Source organism: Strix uralensis, chromosome 3, assembly GCF_047716275.1.
Source record: "Strix uralensis isolate ZFMK-TIS-50842 chromosome 3, bStrUra1, whole genome shotgun sequence".
Lineage (NCBI taxonomy): Eukaryota > Metazoa > Chordata > Aves > Strigiformes > Strigidae > Strix > Strix uralensis.
In genome coordinates, this window is record NC_133974.1 from 37774108 (window position 1) to 37801784 (window position 27677).

The 27677-nt window shown below is 42.0% G+C and overlaps 1 protein-coding gene across 1 annotated transcript; it reads left to right on the plus strand.

The window, feature by feature from the left end:
- Nucleotides 1-22487: 22487 nt before the first annotated feature.
- LOC141941753 (nuclear receptor subfamily 0 group B member 2-like) lies at nt 22488-27287 on the plus strand. Its single transcript, XM_074864726.1, has 2 exons — nt 22488-23085; nt 27034-27287. Exons 1-2 carry the CDS (start codon nt 22512-22514, stop codon nt 27285-27287), a joined length of 828 nt encoding a protein of 275 aa, XP_074720827.1. The 5' UTR covers nt 22488-22511.
- Nucleotides 27288-27677: the final 390 nt, after the last annotated feature.

Here is a 27677-nt window from a genome sequence, read left to right on the forward strand (position 1 = left end):
AGAAAGGAGAAAAATCTCAAGGGTAAACAGGTGGGAGAAAGCTATGGAATAAGTAGTTAGTCATTCCCACCTAAGGAAGATTACCAGTAAAGTGGGTCAAGGAACTGTGGTAATGCACATTCCCAAGTGATCTTAGGGTTAAATAGCAAGTTTCAGAAAAATAAAACTTAGAGCGTCCTGTGGGAAAACAAGTAGAAGAATCTCATATTATTGATGAAATGGCAGAGGAAAGCCTACACTGACAGAACACAAAGGAATTCACATGGGAGGAAAGTATCCTAATGTGTGTATAACACAAGGGGCTTTGGAGTGGTATTTGGGGAAGGGGGTTCTACATTATGGATAGTTCTCTGAAAATATCTGCCCAACCCTTGTACTGAAGGACTCAATTAGAACATTAATTACTGGGAAAGGAAGAGAACAAAACAAAATATTGATGTGTTGCTATATAAATGTGTTTGGTTTGAATGCTGTCTGCAGTCCTTGAAAAGGATCTAGTAAAACTAGAGAATGTGGAGAGAACCAGTGAAGGTGACCAAAGAGATGGAACAACTTCCATACGAGACTGCAAGCTGTGTGACTCAGGAAACTGTATCACTCTGACAGGGTGTTGGAGGGAAGAAATCAGCATTGCATAGGACTAGGAGCTGATGAAATGATCAGTCAGAATTTTCAAACAGATGAAAGGAAGATACTGGGTTTAGTGTGCAAGATGTAATTACATTTGAAATTAGGTTAGTGGGGGATATTGTGGAAGCCAAAGGTATAAGGGTGTTCACAATGATTAGATACATTCAAGGAGGTTAGGATGATCCTTAGCACTGAATATAAGTGGTGTGGATGTAATCTCTGGCTTGGGAATTCCCTTTAAACCTCTGATCCCAAGCGCCTGGGATGTTTTGCCAGAGATGGAATTGCTTACCTTGCTAAAGGGTTTATGTTGAAAAGGATATCAGACCACACTGCCTCTTGCTCTGACCCACTGTGGCAACAGTTAGTTTCCTTAATTAGAGCCCTATGGTTGGTTTTCTTTGGGTACTAGATACTTGATTTCAATCTCCATGCCTGTCAACACGACAATTTTTGCAAGCAGCATTCAAATGTATTTGATTAGGTACATCGCTGTCAACTGGAAAGCAATCATGTTTCAGCAGGCATTTCGTGTACTGGCAATGGCTTGACTGTATCTGTACAACGTTATCTGGCATCCCACCTTCGCCTTCTACCGGAGCCACTGCCTCAAGTAGTCATGCAGGTTTTGTAACTCCGCTGTAACTTCCCTGCTGAAATCCTATGCTGTACCTCAGAAGGGCACCTGGAAACTAGGATCATGGCAAAGACTTGCTGGGATGCAAGCTGGGAGCAAGGCTGCAGGAAAGCGAGCAGCAGACTAGTCAGCTACAGAACTTTGTGGTAGGAGCAGGGTTCAGGTCTGCTTGTTAAAGGCTTGGTCTTACAGGTTCACCTTCAGGTCCTTCATACGCGTTATAACTTTCTCGGCTTGTAACCACATACTGACATAGTTGGCACTAGGTCACATTTTGCACATAGCCTGCTGATAATGCCGGCAGCAATTCCTGCCAGCAGCTTAGGTCAGTGCAGGTGGCGATGTTCCAGTAACCACTCTGGCACACTGGTGGGTTTTTTTTCTACATGGGAAGGTCTATAACCAGTCCTGCAAAACTTGTTTAACTAGTCCTTCCTTTGCACAGTTCCCCGTGTGCTCAGCCTTCCCACAGCACCTTGCCTCACACTTTGCTGTATGCGTGTCCTTATACCCTCCCTGTTTTAGGGCAATAGGTGGAAGCTTTCCAGTGGCGGTTTCATGGGGAAATGTCAGTTCAAGGTGTTCACAGTGGTTTTTTTAAAAATTCTTCTGGGTTTCACTTTTGACAGGTGCCCAGTATCATTTGGGTAGACTTCTGCCACGGTTCCTAGCATAAGTCCTCCTTGTCCTGGAGCTTAGGTCCTTTCAGGGTCTGGAGTAAACCTGCTGGAAAACAAGGAGCCCTACAGTATTTGCTGTTCACTTCGTGGTCTGTCATTATATCAGAGCTTTAAATCTTGTCCCTTCAGTCACTGGTCAGGGATGGTTTTGAGTTCAGAAAGGTTCTGGTTCATGGAAGACTACTGAAAAATAAACTCCTGGGTATTGGATGTCATGCCTTTGACTATGTCTGGAAACCTAATATGTTCCCAGAAGGGATGTGCATAAAGACTGGTTGTGTAATGAGTTAATCCATAAACATTGCTAATGCATGAGTTGTGCATCCAAGCACATTTTCCATAACATCTCATTCATCTTACCTGGTTACAGTAAACAGGAGTCATTACAAGTGGAGACTTGCTGATTCTTATTAACCAAAATATCATATCTTTCTCTCTTAATTTTGCAATTATAATAATAACTTGAAGTCTATATTGAGATAAGGTATCACAGAAGTGAATTGATTTTCATCTTAAACATCTCTTAGAACATCATAGCCTAATTATAATTTCCTTTCCCTAAAACAGTCCAAGAATAAAGGAAAGATGAAGATATGAAAGCAGGGCTAACTGAAGCATCCACTTCCCTCTGCAGCAAAACCACACTGTAGTTCCTGGTGTGAATGGATCCAATTTAAAAAAAAAAAAAAAAAAAAGGCACACAACAAACCAAACAAAAAAGCCCAGCTAGAAACAGGGAGGTGCTACGTCTCCACAGCCTTGTGAGCTGTCAAAGCCTCTCTGGGAGGGTGGGAAACTGTCTGGGGCCCTCCTGCTTTCTCCCAGCCTTCCTTCTGCTTGGCTAAATGAGTAAGGCTTTTCTGTAGAGTGTTTTCCTGACCCACCTGGTAACCTGTCTTGCCCTTCTGCACATACTGGTTGACCACATTCAGAGAAGATGAATTGAAAATGAAACTATTTCAGAAGTCTCACCAAGTGCCTTTTAGAGGCAAATACTAAGGCTACTTTGTCTCTTCAGGGGATACTTTTTTTTTTTGAAGGTTCTCAAATTTTTTATGTCTGGAATTCATGCTCTTTTAGATTTTAAAAGTCAAAAGCCATATTCTTAGATCTACTTCTGTTTATTTGTCCTGCCACTTTATTTTAATGTGTGATCATTTGTTATTTCTAAAAGAAGATCTTGCAACTCTTCTATCCTCCTTGCTTAACAAAATGAAACTGTCTGGCTTTTGCTTTTACAGATTTAGGGGCCATTTAGTAAAGAGAAATGTCTTTCTCCAGGCTGTGATCCAAACTTTTTTTTCCTCCTCTTTTTTGAGGATGCCAACCTCCCATAATAGTGGAGCATATGGTGATTTAGTCTCAGGTTTAGCCCCTGTAGTCTTTGGACAGCAGTCCTTTCCTGTAGGCAGTGCTGCTGCCCAGGGTGGCAGATGCAGATGTCACCTGCTGGTCAGAATGGTCAGGAAGGAATCAGAAGCCGTAGGAGCTTGGTCTGAGGCAAGACCGTAAATCAGTGCCTTCCTCACACTGCTGGTATGGTGTGGTCACGGATCTGCCCTGGGAAGGTCATTTCAGCAGGGGCCAGGACTGGTGTTTGGTGAGCGCTGAGGAACTGACTAGAAAAGACTTCCTCAGCAGAAGGATGTTCTGCTGCATCTTCTACACCCCCAGGTCAACTACTTGCCCTGATTGTAACATTATATTTTAATTGCTTAATGTTGCGTTTGTGCTGTAACTGCTGCTTCCTGGTTGTCCTTGCATTACTGACTGCCAGCTTTTAATGTGCATTTTGACTGTATTAAAATCAGACCTGTACCAGCAGCAGCCAGAATACAGGTTTGTTTCTTCTGTGGTTATTTAACTGTCCCAAAGTGTCACCATCAGAAAAAAGCAGTGCTGATGTGTGGGGTGGTTTTCTCTTCATACTGTTGTCAGGTACTGTCCTGGGGTATGTTATCATCAGTGATGATGTTCTAGAGCAATATGTCATTGTCCAGTCAATGCCGAATTGATACCAGCATTGGTACAAGAGCTGGTATGCCAGTGTCACCAGTATCTCTTCTTTGTACGGGCCTGTATTTTTGGCATAAAACTGGCAGGTCTTGACAATGTCTTCGATCCACCTATTCATTTCAAGCTAATACAAAATATCTTTTAGCCTTCTTAGATCTCTATATCTATAAAATAATTTTATTAGTCAGAGTCTAGGTGCACTTAAACAGGTTTCTACCTGCCTGCACTGACAGTTTCCTCATATGCTAGTAAGAGGTTGTTCATAATCTTTTGTATTCATAGCTCTACCTTTTTTTTTTTTTAGTATAGTTTTGTTTTGAGTTACAGCTTGTGTAATTGTTGTCTGAGCTGTACAATACTGACACACCACTGGCTCTGGACTATATTTTAACTCACTTCTGATGGATCCTCAGGGAAAAATTTCTGCACTCGCCAAATGTCCTGGTTTCATCTGGGATAGAGTTAATTTTCTTCCTGGTAGCTGGTACAGTGCTGTGTTTTGGATTCAGTGTGAGAATAACGTTGATAACACACTGATGTTTTAGTTGTTGCTAAGTAGCACTTATCCTAAGTTAGGGAGGAAGCATGGCTGGGATAGCTGACCCAAACTAGCCAAAGGGATATTCCATACCATAGGATGTCATGCTCAGTATATAAACGGGGGCGGGGGGGTGTGTGGGGTGTCCGGGAGGGACAGATCGCTGCTTGGGCATCCGTCAGCAGGTGGTAAGCAATTGTGTTGTGCATCACTTCTCTTTTCTTGGGTTTTAGTTCTCTTTTTTGTTATCTTCCTTGTCATTACTGTTATTGTTATATTATATTTTAGTTATTAATCTGTTCTTATCTCAACCCACTAGTTTTACTTATTTTTCTGATTGTTCTCCCCATCCCACTGGGAGGGGGGAGGAGTGAGTGAGCAGCTGTGTGGTGCTTAGTTGCTGGCTGGTGTTAAACCAAATCTCTCCCAGGTTGGCATTTGATTTGCAAATTACATGTGTTGACTTCAAACACATGGAGTCTTTTAGCACGTTTGAAAGACTCTTTCTTGAGGCCATTGATCAAAAATGGTTTTTTGTCCAGAATGGGACAACACTGGTTTGCCAACAAACAGGTCTAAAATTTGTTATGACTATACACTCTGACCAAACTTGCTGTTTCTTCTCAAACATGCTGGTTACTGGTGTCTGTTGGTGCCTGGTCTACATCCTACCAGCCCCTTGGGCTGAACCATGTGCTGCTGGTGTTTTAAGAGTACAATGCCTATGCACTCCTACAATGCCTCACAGTTACTGTAATCGGGTTCTTTATTTAACTCCTTTAAGAGTTAAACTCTTACTAGGATTTATATCACTGTGGTGGATACTTTTGCATGGGAATGCTCTAAAGCAGCTAAACTAGGTACCGGTTTCCAAACTTAGTTTACTGTTTTAAGGAAGTTTGTATTCCTTCCTGCTCTGCTAGACAGCTGTTTCTGATTGACTCCTATGGGTCATGATTTGTCTATATACCTAGGAATGCTCTTTCTAATAAATACAGTTTGTTTTAACTCTAGTCTTAATTCTTTCCACAGCTGCTCAGAAGATTAAGTCATGCTTGACCAACCTGATTGCTTTCTATGATGAAATGACTGAGTCTGGGGATGAAGGGAGAGCAAGGGATGAGGTTTACCTGGACTTTAGCAAGACTTTTGACACTGCCTACCTCAATGCTCTTGTATCTAAGGCAGGATATTGGGGATTGGGTGGAAGGATGGACAGCTAGAAGATGGATGAAACATTGGTTGGATAACTGGGCTCAGAGGACAGTGGCTAATGGGTTGTACTTTACAGACCCCTGCAGTTCACTACATCTTCATCAATGGCCTGGAGGAGCCGATGCAATGCACCTACCTCAAATTTGCAGATGATAAATGCTTTAGGGCAGGGCTGCTTTTCCTGGGCAGGCTGGAAGACTGCATCAACCGGAACTCTGTAAAATTCAGCAAGGACAAAGGCCAAGCCCTGCTCTGGGGAGGAAGAGCCCTGGGCACCAGGACAGGCTGGCACTGCCTGGCTGGGGAGCAGCTCTGCAGAAAAGGCCATGATAGGCAGCGAGCTGAGCACGTGCGTGAATGTGCATCAGCACCTGCACTGCTCTTCCTTCTGACAGACCATGGAGTGTTTAGCTGAGGTAAATTAGCTAAGCACAGCTGTTAAAATAAGTTTTAAATCACCCACCATGATTCAAGTCCTCTCTAGTAGTAGCATGACTTGCCCTGTGACCTCTGAGCAGTAGCTCAGCCAGGTGCATTGCACAGTCTTAAAAATGAGGGATTTTTAAAAATTATGTGAACTGGGTGTCAGGGTTTTTTTATTTCCACTCCAGCCTCTCAAGATCTTCTGTGTCTTCTTTAAGGGTGTGTGTTGGAGCCCATGCTGCTCCTATATCTTTCTGATATTAAAAAAAGCATGGTACATTTGTAACCTAAACATGGGAAGGAGGAAGCCATAAATGGGGCCTGTGTATTTTCTAATATGTGCTATTAACATGTATGTCCAGTTCACTGCTGATTATCTTTATGGTGGTATCTTTACTGTTGCTTTCTGTCCATCTTCTGCTGTGACAATGACGTTACTGCAAAGAGCAGTGAATCTGGCATGTTTCCAGTTAAATGTTGGAGTATCTCTTGATGACTAGCAGCATGTCTAACTCAGGGCTCGTGCTGGTTTCACAGATCTGCTTTGTGCAGTGCCTAGATTGCACCTTCACATTTATTATGAGACACAGACACCCCAGAGGAGCATCTTTCCCTCTGCCTCAGTGGCTGTGTATGCTCTAGCAGGCAGAGCAGACCCAGGCCCCTTCCCCGTTCTTGAGGGCCGGGGCACTGCGTGGCTCACATCCATACACCTGAACTTGGTTCTGTCCCAGACGAGGGTTCTCACCCAAACTGCCTCTCCTGAGCTTGTGCTGTCCCTTGAATTTTCTGGGAATGGAGTAGTTGGCTCAGGCAAAACTTCTGGTGGGTATTTTGCCACGAGTGAAGCAGTGTGGGACAAAACAAGAGCGTTTCATAGCTGCTGGCACAGCGAGGTGACGGGACGGCACATCAGCAAGGGCTGGTGTCAGGCAATTTGGCATCAACCGCTGATTTCCAGAGGAAGGCAAACAATATTGCATCTAGGAAGGGAATGAAGGTCAAGGGCATTTGGTCTGTGGTTGGGCCCAAAAGCCCCTCGATTTTCTGTTTACCTCTTGGAAATATCAGGAGAGCAATACTGCAACCAAGGCTTCCCCTCCCCTCCTCAAATCAAGTAATTTCTTGAAAAAGAAATGTCTCTTAACTAAGTGAGAACTTTTGGTCTGGCACTCTTCTAATGCTGAAGCGCATTTATTCCTCCGGCATTGCAAAGAGCTCTCAGGGTGGGCACACGCTGTGTGTGCAGTCTGGGGTTGCAAAGCAGAGAGCACGGACAGCACTCACGAGGAGGACGTGGGCTGCAGCACGTTTCTCAGAGTTTTGCATCCACTTGAGGGCACCAGAGCATTGCCGATAGCAGAATTTTTGCTAACTGCGTGGTGGACTGTTCCCTGCACTTTGAAGGAATCTTTTAGGAAAAAGCAATTGCTTAATTTATTTAAAACCACCACCATCTTGTAAGAATGCCTATTTCTGATCTGTTTTATCTTCTCCGGGATTATGGGCACCTTGCCCTAGCACAGGGGGGTTATACCAATCCTTTCAGTAACTTCAACCAGGGAGATGAGCTTTGTGGGTGAACAGACTCAAACGGAGAGAAAATAAGGAGTAATTTATCTCTGAGCTCTTGTGAGATATGACCTTTGCTTGGAGAGCCAGGGCGGTGACAACTCATTTGTTTGAGAAAGGCCTGTAAGCTGAAGGCAGCTGCTGTGCCCAGCATCACGGGTGGCCTGGGCATGCAGCCCCCTGCACCATCGCTCCAGCAGGCAAAGCCTCCTCCACTGAGATGCTGAACTGCTTCTTCCTTCCCTTCTACCTCCGGTGCCCGCTTCCCATCCTTCCTCTCCCTTCACTCACGGCTTTAATCTCAGCCTCCAATGTTTCCAGCTGCAACCAGGCTAATGCAGTCATGTTTTTTATAACCCTCTGCAACATCCCTTGCAGGCAGGGCAAGTCCAGATTTGAGTGCAACTGCATTTGCTCAGCAAAGATAGTCCCTTCAACAAGAAGGTCACCTTCACGTGGCTGAGCAGGTCTGCCCAGTATCACACAGCTCCCAAGAGGCTGAGCAAACCCCAGACCCAAGTGGCCTTGAATTGCCCTGGATCCGCTCAAAGATGCAGTGTCATGGCTTTGTCTCTGGAAGGAGGGCGATGCTGATGGTGGCTGATGGATGGTCACTTGCTGGTTTTAGGGGGGTTCTGAATTTTGGCAGAGAGAGTTGACTGAGGGTCTGACTAAACTGGAAGGGACAAAAGGGTGGTCTGCTCCTGCTAGGGACAACTGCTAAGCACACAGGAGTGCTTCAAAGCACTACGGAGAGCTGCCCAGGAAAACTTCCCAAGGGGTACTTTGAATTCAAGCTTATTATCTCGGCAGAATAAAAAGAAGGATGTGTGTGATTCTCTGGCAAGTGCTGCAGGCCTTGGAGGTGTGCCCCAAAAGTGTTTCTATTTGTATTTCAGAGGCTGGGCCACTTCAGGCTTGTCAGCACAAGAACAGCCTCCCAAATGCATAAAGCTTCAGCAGGAGAGATCTGTCCTACAAATCTAGAGAGTAGATTTAATCTGGGGCTTGGGCCAGAACTCTGAAGGGCCCTGGCTGGCAGAGCTCCAGGGAAAGAATCAGGAAAAATGGTTTTGAGTCTTAAATCTACCGCTGGGTCGTGTGACAAACTGAATGGCCTCTCTGAGCCTCAGCTTCACTAGCTGCATGCTGCACTTTATGCTCAAATTCAGTGGTCTAAAATGTAAGGGTGACATTGCTATCTACATTTGCTTTTATTATTTATGGCCTGTTAAGGACCCTATCTTTCTCAGTGACTCATCTCTTCCAGAGCTCCTCTGCAACATGAAATTTCACCCGGATAAAAGGCTTTAGACAGGCTGCCATTGGTCTAAGGGGTGGGAAAGACAAATGTCTCTTGCCACTGAGTTAGCTGCTTGCTCACCAAATATTTATCTCTCTGAGATTTTAGCTGTGTTGAATGAGGCTGGTGATCAGGCTGTGAGAGTTGGGACTGCCAGTCTGTGCCAGCCAGGGTGAGGCTCAGCCCATGCTCTCCACAGAGGCTGCAAGTCGGATGATGGCTGATTTTTATGAACTGTTTGGAGAAGGCATATGAATAGAAATAATTGCCTGGCTTTCCACAGTGAGAACACTGATGACTCCATCCATGCCACGAGGAGCGGTTACCTGCAAATCCTTCTTGCTCCTTGTATTCTTTTTCATAAATGCATTAGACTGGCAGCCTCTAGTACATTTACACCTCATCTTTTCCAGTGCACATTTTTCGTATAAGTTCTTACTTCATTGCAGGTGGTCCTCCTGGCCACCAACTCTGTTGCAGTGAGACACAGATTCCATCTGTGTCACTACAGAGCACTCATTGCAAATCTATTTTGTATTTCTAGCTCTATCTTGTATGGTGGCACTGCTCAAAATAATTTTTTCCCCCCTGTTTTCATTTCACATGGAAATCCTATTCATTCAAACTGACTGAAATATCTGCATGCAGTGGAACATAGGGATGAAGGTGTGAAGGACTTTGTCAATAAATTTAGGTGGGGCTACAGAATCACAGAATCATTCAGGTTGGAAAAGACCCTTGGGATCATCGAGTCCAACCATCAGCCCTACTCTACAAAGTTCTCCCCTACACCATATCCCCCAACATCTCATCTAAACGATCCTTAAACACATCCAGGGATGGTGACTCCACCACCTCCCTGGGCAGCCTATTCCACTGTCTGACCACTCTTTCTGTGAAAAATTTTTTCCTAATGTCCAGTCTAAACCTCCCCTGTTGCAGTTTACACATCTTGCCTTTTTTTTTTCTGCCCTATGTCTCCTGTGAATATAAACTGAGAAATTACCAGGGAGAGGTGCAGCACAAAGGGATCAGTCATAGGTGATATTAGCAGGGGAAAGCTGCCCTGGGCTTTCTCTTGGACTGCTCTAAAGCACAGCAAAGCGTATACAATAACCTGATTAGACAAGCCTGTTTGTGCTTATATACATGTATGTGTAAATGCTGACTTTATTTTTTTTAAAAAAACAACTTTGGTGCCTTTGCAAAGTTGACATTAAAACACTGGTTTCACAGTGTGAAGTAAAGACAAAATCAAAGCAATCCTACTTGAGGCTTGGTATGAAATGATACTCACTTCGTTGTGGCTTTATAATGTAAACGTGGTCGTGTCAGACCAGAAATGAACATTTTCCATTCATTTTACTTGTTGCATAAAGAAGATGGGATTATGTGTATTTTTGCTTTTGAAACAGCATATTTAGCAAGCACATGCTGCTGTTGGATCCCAATTAAAGGTTAACTACAGTCAGATATCATATTGGTCTCTTATCAGTTGTTTTCTATCCGTGAAGTCAACCTGCATATAATTATCTGTCCTTGGATTTTGCAATTACATCTAGGTAGTTTGGTTTACCTTGAAGATGGTTAGAGTGAAAATAAATAAAAGACTCACAGAGATCATTGTCAGATCAAAAGTCACTGGGTTCATGCATAGAAGTACCAGATGTGTGGTCATCATCCTATTTGTAGCTAATCCATCTGCACGGTGAGGGACTCAGAAATGTACTTGGATTTGTCAAATGATGGAGTGAGATAAAAGAAATCTTGGAAATAGAGTGACAGAGCAAAGCTTCATAATACTCTATAGACAGGGAAGTATTTTTCCATCCCTGCTGCTCTTGCTATTTGTATTACCATAAATGGCACCTGTTACATGTGATACACGTACATGAGGGTATATCCCAGCAAGTGTCTTAGAAATAATGATTTAGGATAATCAGGGTTAATCTGCCTTCCATTTTTACTTTCACATTTAGACATGTTCTGGATTTTTTGAGAGAAATGAGCTAGGATGCACCTAGAGTATGTTTACTTACTTATATAAATTTGTTTTGTGATGACTCCAAAGAAAGTCAAGGTCCACTTGTTTTACCTGCTCTACAAACACCCAGTGACAAACAAGCACATGAAACAGAAGTCAGGAAAGAAAGGGCTGGCAGAAAACATCTGTTTACAAAGGAAGTTAATGCACATTTTAATGTATATTCACACGCCATTGTTTCTTCTAGCATTTTTGATTCATAATACCAGCTATGTGCAGCTAAAGCACATCCGAATCCAACCACTTGTTATGTGGTTTCTTGTGGACATCAGTGCTAGAAATGCTTTATTTACAGGGAAAAATTATTTTGCTGTTAGAAAAGAAAATTAAACAGGGAAAAAACCTCCTTCCTGCATTCCTGTTTTTTATCTTCTTTGAGACTAAAACGTTCATAGTAAATTTCTAGCTCAGACAATGAACTGTTAATTTCTTAATAAACAATAACAATGAACAACAACAACCAGCAATAATATTTTTTCCAAAAAATTTCTTTTATTTGCTTGCTTAGTTTGCCTCCTCAGTTGTTTTCTTCTAAATGCCTCCTTCTGTTGAGATTTCAGTGTCGGGATTTAATACGTAACAGAATGCTCAAAGACCTGGCTCAATCTCACCCTTATCCTTTTCAGCACCAAAGTGGTTGCGTGACCATGTGGCATCTGAATCATTTTCATGCGTTTACTGTAAATGGCAGAGATGTAATAAAACATGAACTGGAGCACTTCAGTGCTACTGCACCGGAGAAGTCATTCACTTTGATGACATCAATACTTGTACACCTACTCTTTTGTGAAAATGTCCTCAGCAATACTTTTTAGAAGAAAGTTTGATCTTCCAGACACCTCTTCCTCTCCTGTTATTATGATTATTTAGTGGGGTGGGATTTTCTATGTACTACTCATTTTTTCTGCTCTCTTGCTGCTTGAAATGACATTTTGGGTCTAGACATGTGTTTTCTGATGCTATATTAAAAATCTGCTAATCCTCCATCCACAGTGAAACACGAATTCAAACAGAAGGTGAGGAAGGCTAACTAATGAAACAGCTGAACCTCTGCTTGGTGTTTTTTCAAACCATACAGCTTGCTGTGGACACATGAATTTAGGGGGGAAAAAAAAGTTCTTCCAAAAATAAATATTTTTAGCTAATCTACATGGCAATTTTAATATATTTTATATATTTTTTTTTATCTTTAGAAGTGTTTAAAGTGACATCTTGTTTTGACATTTAAAATAAAAAAAGAATTACATTTTTCCCCATTTGTTTCAACTTCATTTTTGCTCCAGAATTTTGGAGGTTTAAAGGTGACACTTCAAGTCACAATAAACTGAACATCTCATGTTGATAGTTGCTGAAGAGAAAATGTGTGTGAAATTAAAATTTTCACTGCTTTGTTTTCTACTGGTGTTCCATTCTTATATTTGATTTGAAAAACAAATCTATTCTTTACCATAGTTCATAGGTTCTCAGTAAAGCAATGTTAGCGTGCATGATAGCAAACAGAGCAAACATGAATTCTGTCCTTCCAAACACTGCTTTTGTTAATGAACGGGTCGCAGACCCTGTCTCCCATGCTCAACACAGCTGCACGGCAAACAAAATTACTGGTGGGTGCCCCGGGATGGGAAATTCTGCTGTTGCCTGTGAGCGAGATGGAGCAGATGGGGAAACAGCAGCCGGATCTTCCATCCCAGCCACCTCCTGCACGTCCTGCAATGTGTAAAGGTATGCAGGACCTTATCAGTCAGGTTAACATGCAGCAAAAGTCTGTAGTTTATGATTTCTCATATCTTGAACAATGCAGTAAGAGGAGTTATCTGTCTTTGCTGAAATACCCGTGCTGGACACAGTCATCATTTCCAACTTCTGCAATAACCTGAAGGGTTGGAGGGAACCCTGCCCCAAAGGTTCTGGTAAGAGTCTCACTTGAGCTGGTGAGACTCTTCTGCTGAACCAGAGTTTTTTGCCCATCCCTCAGACGAGCTCTGCTGTCCTTTTGCACTGATGAACCAGCTCGAGGTCATTTTCTTCTCTCTGCAGATGACTTTTCTCCCCCTTTCCAAAGCAGATAAGATATTCTGAGGAGTCTGGTGGGTGCAGAAGTGTGTGGGACCCAGCAGGAGCACAGAGCTCTGAGAGGGTGGTCTCCTACCACAGGATGGGACCTGTTGGGTCAGCTTTGTACATCTTGTTCCAGCAGCCTCTGCAAGCACTGAACTGAGAACTGGGTTGATGTACCCTCCAAAATACTGTCACCTCCATGTGTGTGGTTGCCATCAATTCTAGTTTCAAATGAGATCAAGTAATGAGCTGTGTCATTTGTTCACACTTATGAGATTGTATAAAACATGATTAGCAGGGTGGGTACAGAATAGGAGGTTTAATATGAAACATTTATATCCTGGGATTTGGGCATTTCACAGCTCAGCTCTACTTCACAATGAGCTGAGAGCTTGTTAAGGGTTTTGGCCAGTTATGGGAATAGCTGTGACCTGTCTGAGTGAGGACAAACCCTCCAGTTCTGTCCAAAGAAGACTCACACCTCCACAACAGATGGTATCAAGTACTGGCTTAATGGGAGGAAGTGCTAGAGCCTTTTCTGCTTGACCTAGTGAACAAAAAGTATACGGGGCAAGAGGAGGGAGGAAAAGGGGAGAGGTTTGAACCAGAATGACCCCCACAGTTGGATCTCAGCTATAAAGGGAAGCAGGTCCTGAAGGTATAAATGCTTCAGTCCATCTGAGCTTGGATTTACTGTCCTACAGAACTTCCATAAGGCCTGTCACAGGAATCAGGGAGGGTGAAAAGATTGCTGAGCACTAACTTAAACACTCTGCAGACACAGGCTTCTCTTGGTCTTTTGTTTCTTTTTACATGTTCACACAAGCCTTGATGCTCTACCAACTGACCTGGATTCTCCAACACTCTCAGTTGCTTTCAGATGAATCTTGCCTTTCCGAACACAGTTTCAAGTACACAGCTGGACTCTAAGGCATCTGTTCCCTTCAAGGTGGTAGTTCTAGGTATCAGACACTCTCTTGAGGCCAATGCTCCTCATACAGGTGTTTCCCAGGGTAGCTAAAGGAGAAAAAGGTATGTCTCCCCTTAGTTTCAAAGGCCAGTTTGAGAGGTGACAAAGCAGTCTTCTCTGAAGGAAAAATACCTTTCGGCAGCCACTGTAAGCTAGGAGCAATCAACAGTATATAGCATGATAAAATCACTCCTGAATTGTGTGGGTCCCAAAGGAGAACATTACATTAAGACTAGAGAACACACTTGATTTCTTTCCCACTGTTTTATAATGTGTTTTACATCAGTACATTGCATACATTTCAATTTCCATTGCTCTAATGATCTGAAGATTTCCTGAAACACTTTAATGGAGTTTCCACTGACCTTAAAATAATAGTATTTTTTAAAAAGTGGTTAAGTGCAGACTTTTATGAGATAAACAGACCCAGGCTTTTCTTTCGAAAATATGATTTTTGCAAATGTGCTTGCTTCTAAATATCCAGACCTGGTTTTTAGAGTGACAGGAATAACATAAATGCCAGAATAAGGAGCAGCTGATCTCACAATGCAGAAATCTCAGTACTGAATGAGCAAAGCATTCATTTACTGCATACAGAAATAGGTCCAGAAGAAGGTCTGAATGTCTTTCAAACTACCAGTGAACAGCATGGAAGTGGTCATGTCTTGTGACCACCTTAGACTCCATGGGCAACTTGAATCTTCATGTGAATATTTGCAAATACTATTTATCCTGTCATAATCTGCTCTTATTAAAGGTGCTCAGGTTTATCTTTTCCTCCTTTCCCTCCCTTCAGTTTTTAACCTCTACTTTTTCCAAATGTCAGGATCTTCTACTCTCTCAGCATCTTGGTTCCTCCTACACAGAGACATTACAACTATCTTACTCTGGGTTTGAGCATGCAAAATTCATTTTTTTTAGCCTTAGTTTCCTAATTCTGTTTGCTCAAAACCATACTGCTCTTTGGCAAGGTTTTCACAGCCTTTCTTCTTCACTCCTGCTGGACTTCATGCTTATCAGAAAGCTGGCTCTTTCCCCAAAGTATCTTGACAATAGAGTCTCAGACATGGAGATAGAAGGATTTCCTTTGCAATTTCCAACATGTATGTGACTCAACATCTTTTCTTTCTCCCCAGTTTTGTCACACCAACTTATTCCTAAAGGAATCATTGCCTAAAGGTTGGCAGACTCTTGCCCTTATTGGTCTTCAGTGGGGCCAGTTAGGTAAATGTTTAACAGATTGAGTATAAGTTGTATGTAATACCAGAGAATCTCTGAAGTCTGAAGTAATTCAAGCTCATGTAATTGTAGATGTGCTTAGACTTGGATGTACAGCTTTTGCAAAGATGTTTAATCTCCAAAAGTGGAGTGGGTTTTGTTACTCCTCTCTGTTCCAGGGATCCCCTGATGTCCTAGCCCCCTGATGCGGTGGGCTTGTGAACTGCTCTGTCCTTGCCCCTTTGGAAAATAGTAGAAAAATAATAAGGAAATAGATCTGCCATAAGATCCTACTACAGCTGTGTCTGAACTCTTCCCAGCCTTACTCCAAACCAGATGGGAAACCAGCTGTGAGAGAACGGGGCAGGTATCTCCTTGACAGGGGTGTAGTAGAAGAAAGTCACAGCAATCAAGGTGGGGAGATGGTCAAAGACAGATAGAAAAAATGGGGCTCTTCTGGGTAAACTGTGGTGAGGAAATATCCAATGAAGAATCTCTCTGGGGTTGAGTGAACACTTGGAGATTTGTACATACAGGCTCCAGGAGTCATAATCAATAACTGATTATGAAGAATCGAACTCAAATGATGTAGACTTTTTTTATATTTTTTAAAGTAGTCTGAACTCTAAGAAAATAGAAATTTTGAAATAGAACTGCTTTCTTCCCACCCCCCACCTGAATAGATAGATATTTAATTTAAGAGTTATTGATAGAGAAGTTATCCTATGGCAAACAGTGAGGGAAGCTGGGCATGTTAACTCTGTCGCAGGGAAAACTCAGTGCATTAGTCCTATACCTCTGGTAGAAGTTACTCACCCCTCATATCTTTAAAAATAAAGTGGAATGTTTGGGATTTAGTTTTCTGGACCACAGATTACTTGTTAAGACCTTGCCAATTTTATCATAAATAAAATGTGTAAAGAGAAGTCTGAAGATACACATCACATATCTAATCTGCCATCTAACCTTCACTCTCTAATCTGTGGTATTTACAGAGTGCTAATCACTAGATTAGGCATTTATCTTCAATGATATAAGACAGACTTAAATTTAATATGAGAGTGGGCTCCATACTACATTAAAATGTTTATCATTTCAACCACTCTTCTCAGCAGGGGAAGGGGCTGAAGAGAGGAGTCACCTTTTCAGTGCCACTCTGGAGATGGCATTGCTAGCCAGGAGCATTTTTTAACCTGTTTTTTCAAAACTGCCCATTTTCTACCTTGCTTTTCAGCATTTTCCACTTGCTGAGCAATAATAAGTGGTATATCTATCTATATTTAAAATGACAGATGGTGCCTGCCCCAGTGCTGATAAGAGTAACTGTACAAACACTGTCTCCTTGGTGGGGGAGCCATAGAAAAATGGCACAATCTGGTACGAGGTCATTTCTGGTTTATTTTATAACCTCTACATCCCACTCCCACCAAGGTGTGCCCTTATAAAAATTTGTCAATTTACCCTTATAAAAATTCACCATTTTTTCTAGTATGAAGAAAGTAAATGATTGATGTTGGGCAGCTTTAAATCTACTCATGTCTCCAGATTCATGATCCTTTCTATACACTGCTTAAAACAAACTCTTACCTTTAACTACGGCAGAAATCGTCCAGTAGCAGCACATCTGCAATGGCATGTGCAGCTCTGCTGCAACTGCAACATTATGACTGCTTGGGCTTTTAGATGATGAAGGCTCTGACCCCATGTTACTGAGAGGCAGGATAAAACTGTTCAAAAATAATGGAAAGAGTTTACTTGTCCAGCTGGTTTTTTTTTCTTTGTTTGTTTGTTTTAAACAACCATGAAAGCCCTTCTGGGTTTATTTATGCATTTGCATACATGGAAATCCATTGCTGCTTTAGATTTATAGGAAGCTGGAGAGTTAAGATATATGTTCCTGTGTTGCCCCATCTTCTGCCTGAAGAGCATTACTGAGATGATTATTTACTTTCTGTACTAATATTTTAGTCTTAGATTTAGTTATAGCTCCAGATGGCATGTGTTTGCATTCACATTTGCAACAGCTGAAGTATGGTTGGGCAGCATAAAGTCTCTAACAAAATGTCCTTGGTCTAAAATGAAGACGAACACCCTCCCATCTTCAGACAGTGACCAGCACCTGCCAAAAAGCACCTGTTTCAGAGCTTGTTTCAAAACTGAGCAGGCTTTAACTTGGGGATACTTGCCACTGGCTAGCCAAAGTAGGCAGTTTGAATGGTAGCTCTCAGTTTCTCTAGCTGAGAAATGAATACCTTTATTGCTCAAGAAAGGTGGTGTGTACCATGCGACAAGGAGGAGATGGAACTCTTCTAGAAAGATATTGATTTTATTACTGGCTCCTTTTGTCATCATTAAGGCTGTTAGTGAAGTCAGGTGTCCTCAAAAGAACCAGTGACACAAGATTCACTTAACCCCTCCCAGAAAACAGCGTGTATAAAGCTCCCAGAGAAAATCCTGTTCTGAAGTCATGTAGATGTTTATAGGCCAATTAAATGTTTGTATGGGAGACCAGAGAGATAAGAGATCACTGAATAAAGGAATACGTGCATGTATCAGACTGGTGTGACAGGATGACCTCAAAAAGGCTGCTGTCAGCTTCCTAGGAAGGTGTTTCCTTCTTGTAGCCAATATGAAATAATAGTGGAAGATTCTTCTCCTCCAGAAATGCATTTGCCTCCAGTCTCGCCTTTTAGGAAAGTAGGAGAGCTCACATCCCTGCCTAGTAATAACTTAGTTACTATATACAAAGTGCACCAATACTTACAGTCCAACATATACATACTTGTATATATAGACACTCTACTGCAAGGACAATGTCAGATTTTCTGCCCCATAGTTAAATTATGATAGTCTTTTGAACAACTCACAGCATTAAGTGAACTATTCTGAAGAGCAGTGCCTTCAAAGTTTCAGAATATGAACGTCTGCTGATGATACAAAATTATTCAGAGAAAGACTAGGCCTGTCAGAAGAATTTCAGAAGGCCTTTATGAAATTCACCAACTAGACGTCAAATGATAATTCAGTGTGTGTATATATATATATATATATGTGGCAAAAGATGTACATAAGCTAAAACACTCCTGACTCCACTCCTGACTAGGATGAGAGCCTCTGAACTGATGACTATCACTCAGGAGTAAAACTTGGGGGCTGTAACAGTTTCATGGCAACAACAGCTCAGTGTTTAGGAGTGACTTCTGGGAAAGACAAAACAGAGAACTTAATTCTGTCCTGGTATAAAGCCATGCTCTCCTAAGTCCTAAATACCGTGTCCTGTTCTGATACTTTCCCCAATTCCCCTTAAAGAATATCTTAGAAAAGATGTAGGGCTAAGAAAGGTTCAAAGAAGGGTAACAAGATGATCAAAGGCATGGTACCACTCTAAAGAAAGAACAATTTTGGAAGCTACGACTCTTCAGTTTGGACAAAGGATGACTGCGGGAGTCTTACTGAGATTTATAAAATAAAGCAAGCTATAGAGAGGGTGAATATGGATTGAGTGATTAATTTTTTTTCCCTAGTACAAGAGCAAGAAGGCACTGAATCCAGCAAATGTCATGTTTGATCAAGTTTTGTCTCACATACAGCATCCACAGAGCTCCTTGACATAGGCTGATGTGGATGTTCATGTGGGTTCAGGAGCAGACTGCATGAGATCATGGGGTAGTATTTAATTGAGAGTTATTAAATGCATAAAATCACTCTGGTTCAGGAATTCCCTAAGCTGCAAATGATTGAAGGCAGGAAAAGTACTCATGAGAAGAATGGTATATATCTTACACTCTTCCCGAAGCACCCATGTTTGGCCACTGCTGAGGTAAGGATGAGATAGCTACTTAAGCTCCTATATTATCTGACAAGTCTCTCCAGCCTTCCAAGTATTCTATTAGGGGAATTAAGGCTATGGGCTAAGAGCCAAAAATACTACCTCCCTTATACTTTTGGACCCAATAGGATATTTTAGAATGCCCCTAAGTTTCTGGATATTTAATAGTAACAAATATCCCTTAGCTCCTGCTGACTTCATTACACTCTCCCTGCTGGTACACATTAGTCAAAGAGGGTAGAAGCCTGGGATGATCTATGCCTAGCAGGCAGTTTTTGCAAGCCTGAGAAATCCAGGGATTTTAGGAAGAAGGTTGCACCATGAGTGAATCACCTAAACAACAAAGATGAATAGCTATATTAAGTATATATTACCTGTAACAGGAATGCAAAACAACATTACTGATTGGAGAGATGGAGATGGCAGCCTCGCTTGGAGCTGGACAATTCTCATCAATGGTGTGAATATCCACGAACTGTCCGTAGCAATTTTGTGTGTGGATTTAAGATACATTTTTTTGTCATCCGAATGGTGGCACTTGTGCCTGAGGAGCAATTCTGATGGTTGCAGAGAGAATGTGGTGGCAGTGAGTACTGTGGTGAGTGGGTGTGTGTGCTTTGTTGACTGAAAAATTCTATAAATGCAAACCAGCAAAAATAACACTGATGTGACTGTGTCTTACTGTTCTCAGGCCATCATGCTAGAAACAGTTAGAAGAGATAAAAGTCCATGGGGATTTTTCATCTCACAAAATTGGTTTTTTGATAGTATACTTTCTTAACATTTGAAGGTAAGAATCATTGCTACTGTAGCAAGAAGACTGTAGATGCTTGATATCTAAGTGCATGTGGCTTCAACCATTCTATAGGTAAGATTTAGAAAGAAAAAATAACTATTGTCTAATTTATGAGCATAGAGCTAAATTCAGCTGCTGGTCCTCTAAATTTGAGAAAATCAGGTCACACAGAGAGTTCATTTCAGACAATTCTGAATCAGGACCACCAGGATCAGTTTCACATGCAATTCAATACTGACCCATAATTCTAAGTAATCGTTCTCTCAGAAAAAGCTGATGATGTGTCCTTAGCAGTTGTGCTGAGGCAGTAACCTTTACTCTGTATTTCTGTTAAACAGTCATAAAGATATTATAATATAGCAGGAATTCCTGTTAGAAAATATAACTTGCTTCTGCTTCTTAGAACTATACATAATCAAAGGAAACCAGTTATGATAGCCAATACCATATGTTACTTACATCAGGACTCTGCATATGACCGATGCAGATCTCAGAAAAAAAAAGTAGGAAAGGAACCAATTTAATCTGGAGTAGAACTTTAATAAGCACAATTAACAAGAACTGTGAAATGATGACATGAACCATGAGGGTGAAATGATGGTGAACTGTGAAATGGTGCTGATTTCAGATGAAGTAAAAAATTTTTTTCCTTGGAGTGGGGGAGTTAGGTTTATCAGTGCTCACTCTCCTACCTAGATTACTGAAACACCACCATGTTCACCAGCAATTAGGAGACAGACCTTCTTTTCACAACCAAACTCTGTGTAAGAATGATTTTAGCAAGCTCAGTCTCTCTTTCTAGTACAGCCATTACCCAATCTATGTACCTGATGCAGAACCTCGGGTGGCATTAGCCCTGCAACTGGAGTTCATTCCACTGAACCTTAGCCTAGCTAGAATTTTACAGTGAGAATAATAAGAATGGGACTTCCTGGGGACTTCTCTGTTGCTGTGCCATTTAGCCTAAAAAGCTCTTTGATACCCCAGCAGTGGACAACAGTAGGGAGCTACTGAATGGATGGAGAGGTGGACAAGCAAATCCCATCAGGTGTTCAGTGCTCTGGGCCCCCTTGACCTTCACTGCAGTTAGTGGTAGTTGCACCTCAGCAGCACTACACTTCTAGATTGCTTAACTTTGGAGCAGTCATCTCTTTCTCCACTTTTTATATCCTCAGAAGGGGAAAATTTTGCAACATAAATATTATGGAGAGATAAATAAATGGAAATTTTAAAATGGCCCCGCATTAAAAAACCAAACAGTTGTAGCAAAGGACAAATTTGTGGTTATGCATCTGATGGGATGGCCTTTACACAGCTAAGGCTTGGATATCTAACAGAAGTAGCTCTTGGAGCTGTTGTTTTTAATGCTTATTTATTGTTAAGACATGCCAAGAGTCCAGATGATAGAAATGCATAAATATTATGCTTGGTGAAAAGAATTAATACCTCTTCCCCTATATAAGAGCAAGCAAGAGAGTATGAAGTAACAGAAACTTGAAGTATCAATTTCTTCTTACTGAGCCTGAGTTCTTTGCATTCCTGCTACTTAATATTCCCTGATGCTGACTGGAGGGTCTTGACAATTCTACCGTTCAGCTCTTGCTTTGCTTTAAAAGTTCACACATACAACGGTAAAAATTGCCATTTTGTTCTCTTTCTTCATCAGTTTTCTTTCCACAGTTTGTATGAAGAATATTTAATTACACAGCAAGTCTGGGAGAAGTCCACATGTTCTGTGTTTGAAATGACCATATGTGAAATGCAGGAGATAGCACTGTCATGAGCTATAGCAGCTGACTTTCTCTGAAGTTTCTCTCAAATCTACCAGGAATGTGAAATAATTCCTATACAAGGGATTTCCATTCCCAGACTTTGACCCGTGAGCTCCTTGACATAGGCGTCACTTCCTATTAGCTACAGTGTAAAGTACGAACACTGTTAAATGCTCTGTGAAAAGCAATGGTATGTATCCGCACTATCTTCAGGTGGCTCCTTTTAACAAGAAATAAAAGCGTCTACTCAAGGGACTGCTACCACAGCACCATTCATAAGTTTAAACATATTTCTGTGCACTCCAGAGCATTAGCTAGTGAGCAAGGTCAGTGTATCAGTAAAAATACAGACAACTTGTTCCTTCTTCACTTTACGGTGTCATAGTTTTCACTGAGCTTCCCCTCAGGGGCAGGTTGTATGTGCTATATAGCGGGGCCTTTGCAAAAATGCTGCTGCTGGTGGCAGCAGCACGGAGCCACTGTCATGGTGGCAGAAGGCCAGGCACAGCCTGCCTGCACCGGGGCACGGCGGTGAGCAGCGCCTGTGCCGCCAACGGGCGCGAGCCCTCCCGTTCCCCCGGTGCTATGGCCATCCTGCGCGACACCGGCAGCCTGCAGCCTTGCCTTGTTCGAAACGGACTGGTGCAGATAAAGTTCAAGGTAACTTTACAGATCAGGGTCATATTACTTTTCAACCGCTCATGTATATAAAAAGCACACAGTACCTCACTGTGTGGCAGAAACACTCTCCCCCGCCGTTGATGCATAGCTCCACGTGCACTGTTTCCTGTCACAGGGAACTCTGGCTCTATGGCTACCGAGATCCCAGCTGAGCAATCTGGGAAATGTCAGCGTGAGATACACCGTGCTAAGAGCATCCCGTACCAGATCCTTCACAAGGAGCATGAAAGTGAGGCCAAGAGGCACCAGCAGTATCGCAGTCCCCACCGCTTCACAGGAAGCAAGGGGTGCTCTTGTATGGACAGGAGAAGAGTTGTCCTGAAAACGCCAGAAGCCACATGCAGGAGAGCTTCTGAAGTGCTCTTGAAGACTTTATCTTTTATTAGAAACTTGCCTTCTTTTTATCATGTGCCTTGGGAGGATCAGCTTGTCCTCATACAGCAGAACTGGGCCCCTCTTTTTGTCCTGGGCATGGCACAAGAAGGGGTGGATTTTGACCTGAGAGAGATTTCAGCCCCTAGTTTATTGAAAAAAATCCTCCTCAATCAGTCTTGGACTGCTAGCAATGAACTGGGCAGCTCGTTGCTGGGAGCATCTTTAGCAGAAGTTCAGAAGATGAAGAATTTATTGTGGAAATTCTGGGACCTGGACATAAGTGTGAAAGAATACGCCTATCTTAAAGGAATTATTCTTTTTAATTCTGGTAAGTCGTCCTGGAAATTGCACAGATAATTATGTGCCTAGAAGGGCATTTAGCAATTTCAAAACCCAAATGTTTAGTTTTAGTCTTTTCTATGAATATATCTAATGTTCTCAAAAGTCTATATTCCACAATTTAATGATTTTATGCCTGAAGTAGTTTATTTAGGTTCACTGGATATGTGCAGTACATCACCCACTGTAAGCCAGAACAGCTTCTATTAGACACATTTTAAGTCATAAAGAATGAACTGTGTCACTTCAATCTGATTTCCAGTTCAAAGGTAATACAGCAGCCTCACCCACAGTACAGCAAAGGAGAGATGGTACATGGGTACGTGATGTGGGTATTACAAGTATCTTAACAAAGAGTTCCTCTGTAGCAAGAACACTGGAGAAGATAAAATAATCTATATCATCTGATTTCCATCAATGAGGCAAAAGGATACTGCATTGAGGTTACACAGCTTTTAAAAAATGTATTTATCCTTTAGTATCTCTAATTCAAATCCTGGGCCAGCAGTCACGGAGCAAACTCAGACTAGTGATTGAATCCTCTCCCTTCTGGTGCCAAGTTCAGCCTCTTTAAGAAAGAAGGTTGACTAGGTCAGCACCATGGAGTGCATGAGTCATTAAAAGCTGAGCTCTAAGTCCACTAAAGTAAATGGAAAGACTTATTGACTGCAGTCTGCTCTGGCTCAGACCCCTGACTCCTTCCACAGCAATCACTGCTGTTGGCTGCACTGTCAGCAGTGTGCTATACTTGGGACTGCACCAAAAGGATACTTGAATGCTTCAGTTATTCCATGATATTTCTTGTGGTGAGTGGTTTATAGGCTGGTCAAAGGCTGTAGTGACTTTATATTTGTTTCCAATAGGATTCAAGTTCTGATTCTGGAGATGTAATGTCATCCAGATGTTTGGTATTGTCTTGTGTGTCTATGCCGCAGCATCAACCCAGTGGAGTTGGTTTCAGTGCAAGTTATTTTCTCAGTTTTTCACAATAAAATCAGACTGAAAGAAACCACCGGTTATCTCCAAGATGATGCTAAGAGGAGAAATACAGCTTACACAGTTTGACTAGCAGGCATTTTTATTATCTCTGTGGATAAAATGTAATTTTCACTCAAGGAGAAAGCAGCAGAAGCAGTGTTTTGTCCTGGATTCATGACTTCTAACGCCTGCTGCTTCCCTGGGGTGCCATATGAGAGGCCCAGCCACCCTTCATGCTGTCTGCAGACACCATCCAGAATTTCAGGGGGACTTCCTAGTTCTTAGGTGGGATGACTTATTATCTGGAGATGTCTTTCTCCACAGGCTGAGAAGGTGGCTGGGAGGACTTCAGTTAAGTCTATATTGACTCCAGATGAAACAAAGAGTCACAGTTTAACTTTAGGCTGAAACAGGTACTCGGGGTTTATACACAGCCCAAACTGCCCTTTCTCTACCTGTTTTACTGCAAATAAATCTGTACAGCTGTTGTTTCACAATTACTATCTTTATTAGTTTTTGAACACTTTCCACCAAACTCAGAAAATGTTTTTTACAAACATGCAGCATATTTTCAGCTGCCCTCTTAGTTTTGGCTTGATATTTGGCCAAATCTTAATATTTTGCAGGCCTTGTTTCTAAGAGGATTTCAGGCAGCCACCAGCAGTGACAATGCTAAAACCTCTCCTGGATCATGGAGTACCTCTTGTGGGCTCCCACCCTGAATGTTTTATTCCTGTTAGGACCACCAAAACTGACTGAGGCAAAGAGGAAGGGCCAGTCACAGAGCAGTCCAGAGCTGGGCTATGAGTTGATGTTCAACAGGGCACCCGGAAATGCATCTGTAGCAGCACAGACAGGCCAGTGCTTGGGCAAGAAGCATGGCAAACAAGAATGACAGAGCTTTGCTTGTGCCCTAAGTGATCTCTTGTGGCATAGAGATTGTGTTTACTATCATAAAAAAATCCCTTTGGAGACAGGGTGGCAGGCAGCACAGAGCATAGGTCCTCCCACTAAAGCACAATCTGCGCAGTACTTCTGTAAGTAAGGCTGTGTCTGAGTTAGTGGTTGACCACATCTGAGCCAGCAAGAACCTGTGAAGGAGAAAACGTGCACCCAACACCTGAGGGGAAAGCGGCAGCCTTGCTTCAATGGAATCCAGACGCCCCAGAACATATTGCCATCCCTGCTCTTCGCAGGGGTGTTTTGGCGAGGCAGCTTTGGAGAGGTCAAAGTGTGTATGGGTGAAGGGTCCATGGAAATCATGAAAAAACAGTGCTGCTATTGTATCAGTATCATATACATATGTATTTATGGAGTTACATATACATATATATATATATATAACTCCATCAAGGCTGTGGCAGGACTTCTGTTAAAAAAGACACTCTTAAGAGATTTAAAGTTCAGCTGGAAACATCTGTTTAACTGAATATTATTACAACAGATCTCAGAATAAGAAGTTTCTCATTATTTATAAATTAAAACCCATGCTTGATTACAGATAAAAGGAGACCAAATGGGGAAATTAAGCAAATTTGAAGGGATATAGGCAATGGCTATTTCATCCTGAATAAACGAAATCCTGACAATGTCCTTTCCATGAAAAATCTAACAACACTTGGAACCATCCTCACAGCTTGCAGCTGATGGTAATCCAGGGGCTGAAGATGACTTTTCCAAATCCTTAATTTCTGGTTAGCCTGGTTTCAGGCTTTGCTTAGGCTTCTTCTCTGGCAGTGATGTCTAGGGAGAAGCGAACCGCTGAAGACTGGCAAAGGGCAGCCATCCACAGACTGAATAAAACCTGATTAAATTGGGTTAGCCCTAGTACAGGGCACTAGGCAAGAAGGCAGAGCCTCCCACACTTAAACCAATGATCCTGTGTGAAACACTCCCTGGTCTAAGCTGTTCAGGTCTCATCCCAGGGAGGTGTGTAGTCAGTCACTGTAAAAGATGCTAAACAGGTCTGGAGTGGGTGTTGGGAGATAGGTTAAAATAAGACATGGGAGGCAGGAGAGGCAGAAGTCAAAACTTGGGGATTCATGCTACCTCTGTCCAGGCTGCATCAATTTTAGGAAAGAAAAGATGGTGTTATCCTCAGGTGGTGAGGACAAGAGGCAACAGGTTGCTGAGAGCTACATGACAAAGCAATCCCACCAGAGGCAAAGGATAAACATGGGGTGTCCTTTGAACTGAGCCTTGGCACCCACAAAGACCCCCAGTAAGCCAGAAGGTTTGAAGTCACGTGCTATGGGAGGTATGTGTTTGAGGCTCAAGACATGACTCCATCGGGCAGAGACCTCTTCCTCTTCAGAAATAGCTGAGGAAAGGGAGTACAAAAACAGGAAATACAATTATCTATCCTACTCCTGTGTGTCATGATACGTCTCACAGTGAACCTTTATGCTCTATTTAGCCTGTAAATGAAGATATCTAGATAGCATGGTGAACCATATTGTCCCAGCTTAGTCTAGCAAGCAGAGGCAACAATAGGAGGGAGATGGGGCTGGGTAGACTGGAAACCTACGTCTTCAGACTGCTAGTCTGCTTGGTGCTCCAAACCGCTGCCTCCATCCTCTTGTTGTTACCTACCTATTTTAGATTAGAGTTGGAATGTTTCCACCTACTCAGATTATGATCTCAGCATCATTTGGTGGGTAGAAAACACTATAAACCTTCTTCTCCATCTGTACTGGGTCAAAGTTACCTTCTATTACCATTTCAAAGCTGGATTTAATGTAATGGGCTAGATTCCAACGTGCTTACAATGCTGCTCAATATTTCTTCAAATTATTGAACTATGCATTTTTTCTTTTTCCAAAAAGTATGTTTAGAAAATTTTTATTGTTTTCTAGAGAAAGTAGTACTATAAGCTAGGAAGCCAGACACCCATCATTATGAAGGGAACACAACAAAACTGTTGACTCAAGATTTATTATTTTACTTTTTGTTTTGACAGGATGCCATGTCCTAAAATGTCTCCCCTACGTACAAACACTGCAGCAGGAAGCTCAGCAAGCCTTGATGGAGTTTATCTCAATGATGTTCCATAGAAACCTAGCCAGGTTTTCTTGGATTCTTCGGCTAATCGCCTCTCTTCAAGACATCGATGCAGATGCTATTGAAGAGCTCTTCTTCAGGCCCATCCTAGGAGAGGCCACCCTAAATGTATTACTTCTAGAAACCCTATATATCAAGCCAGACTGGCTTTGAGCACAGATGATATCTGTGCTCTCAAATACCTATTTTTGAAGAGATGAGAGGATTTTATGAGCCAAACGTGTTTCAAACAAATTATTGGTGCATCTTTGTAAGCCATATATATTTTTTGTTTGATGAAGTAATTTTTTAACATTTTAGAATTAAAAGCAGAGAAATCTAAGCATTTCATGATTCTGTGTGCTTTCAAAAACCTTTAGTCTAACGTATTCAAAGACTGTCTAGGAGCACCAGCATACTGCCCAGTTGCGCTAGGTTCAACCCTATTATATCTAGTGAGCATTTTTATAGCTGTTTAAAACTATACTATATGCTTTTGGCTTTCCAGAAGTTTTTGCTTACAGGAAAAGGAGCAGTGTTAAATTTTATTGAGTGCATCACCAA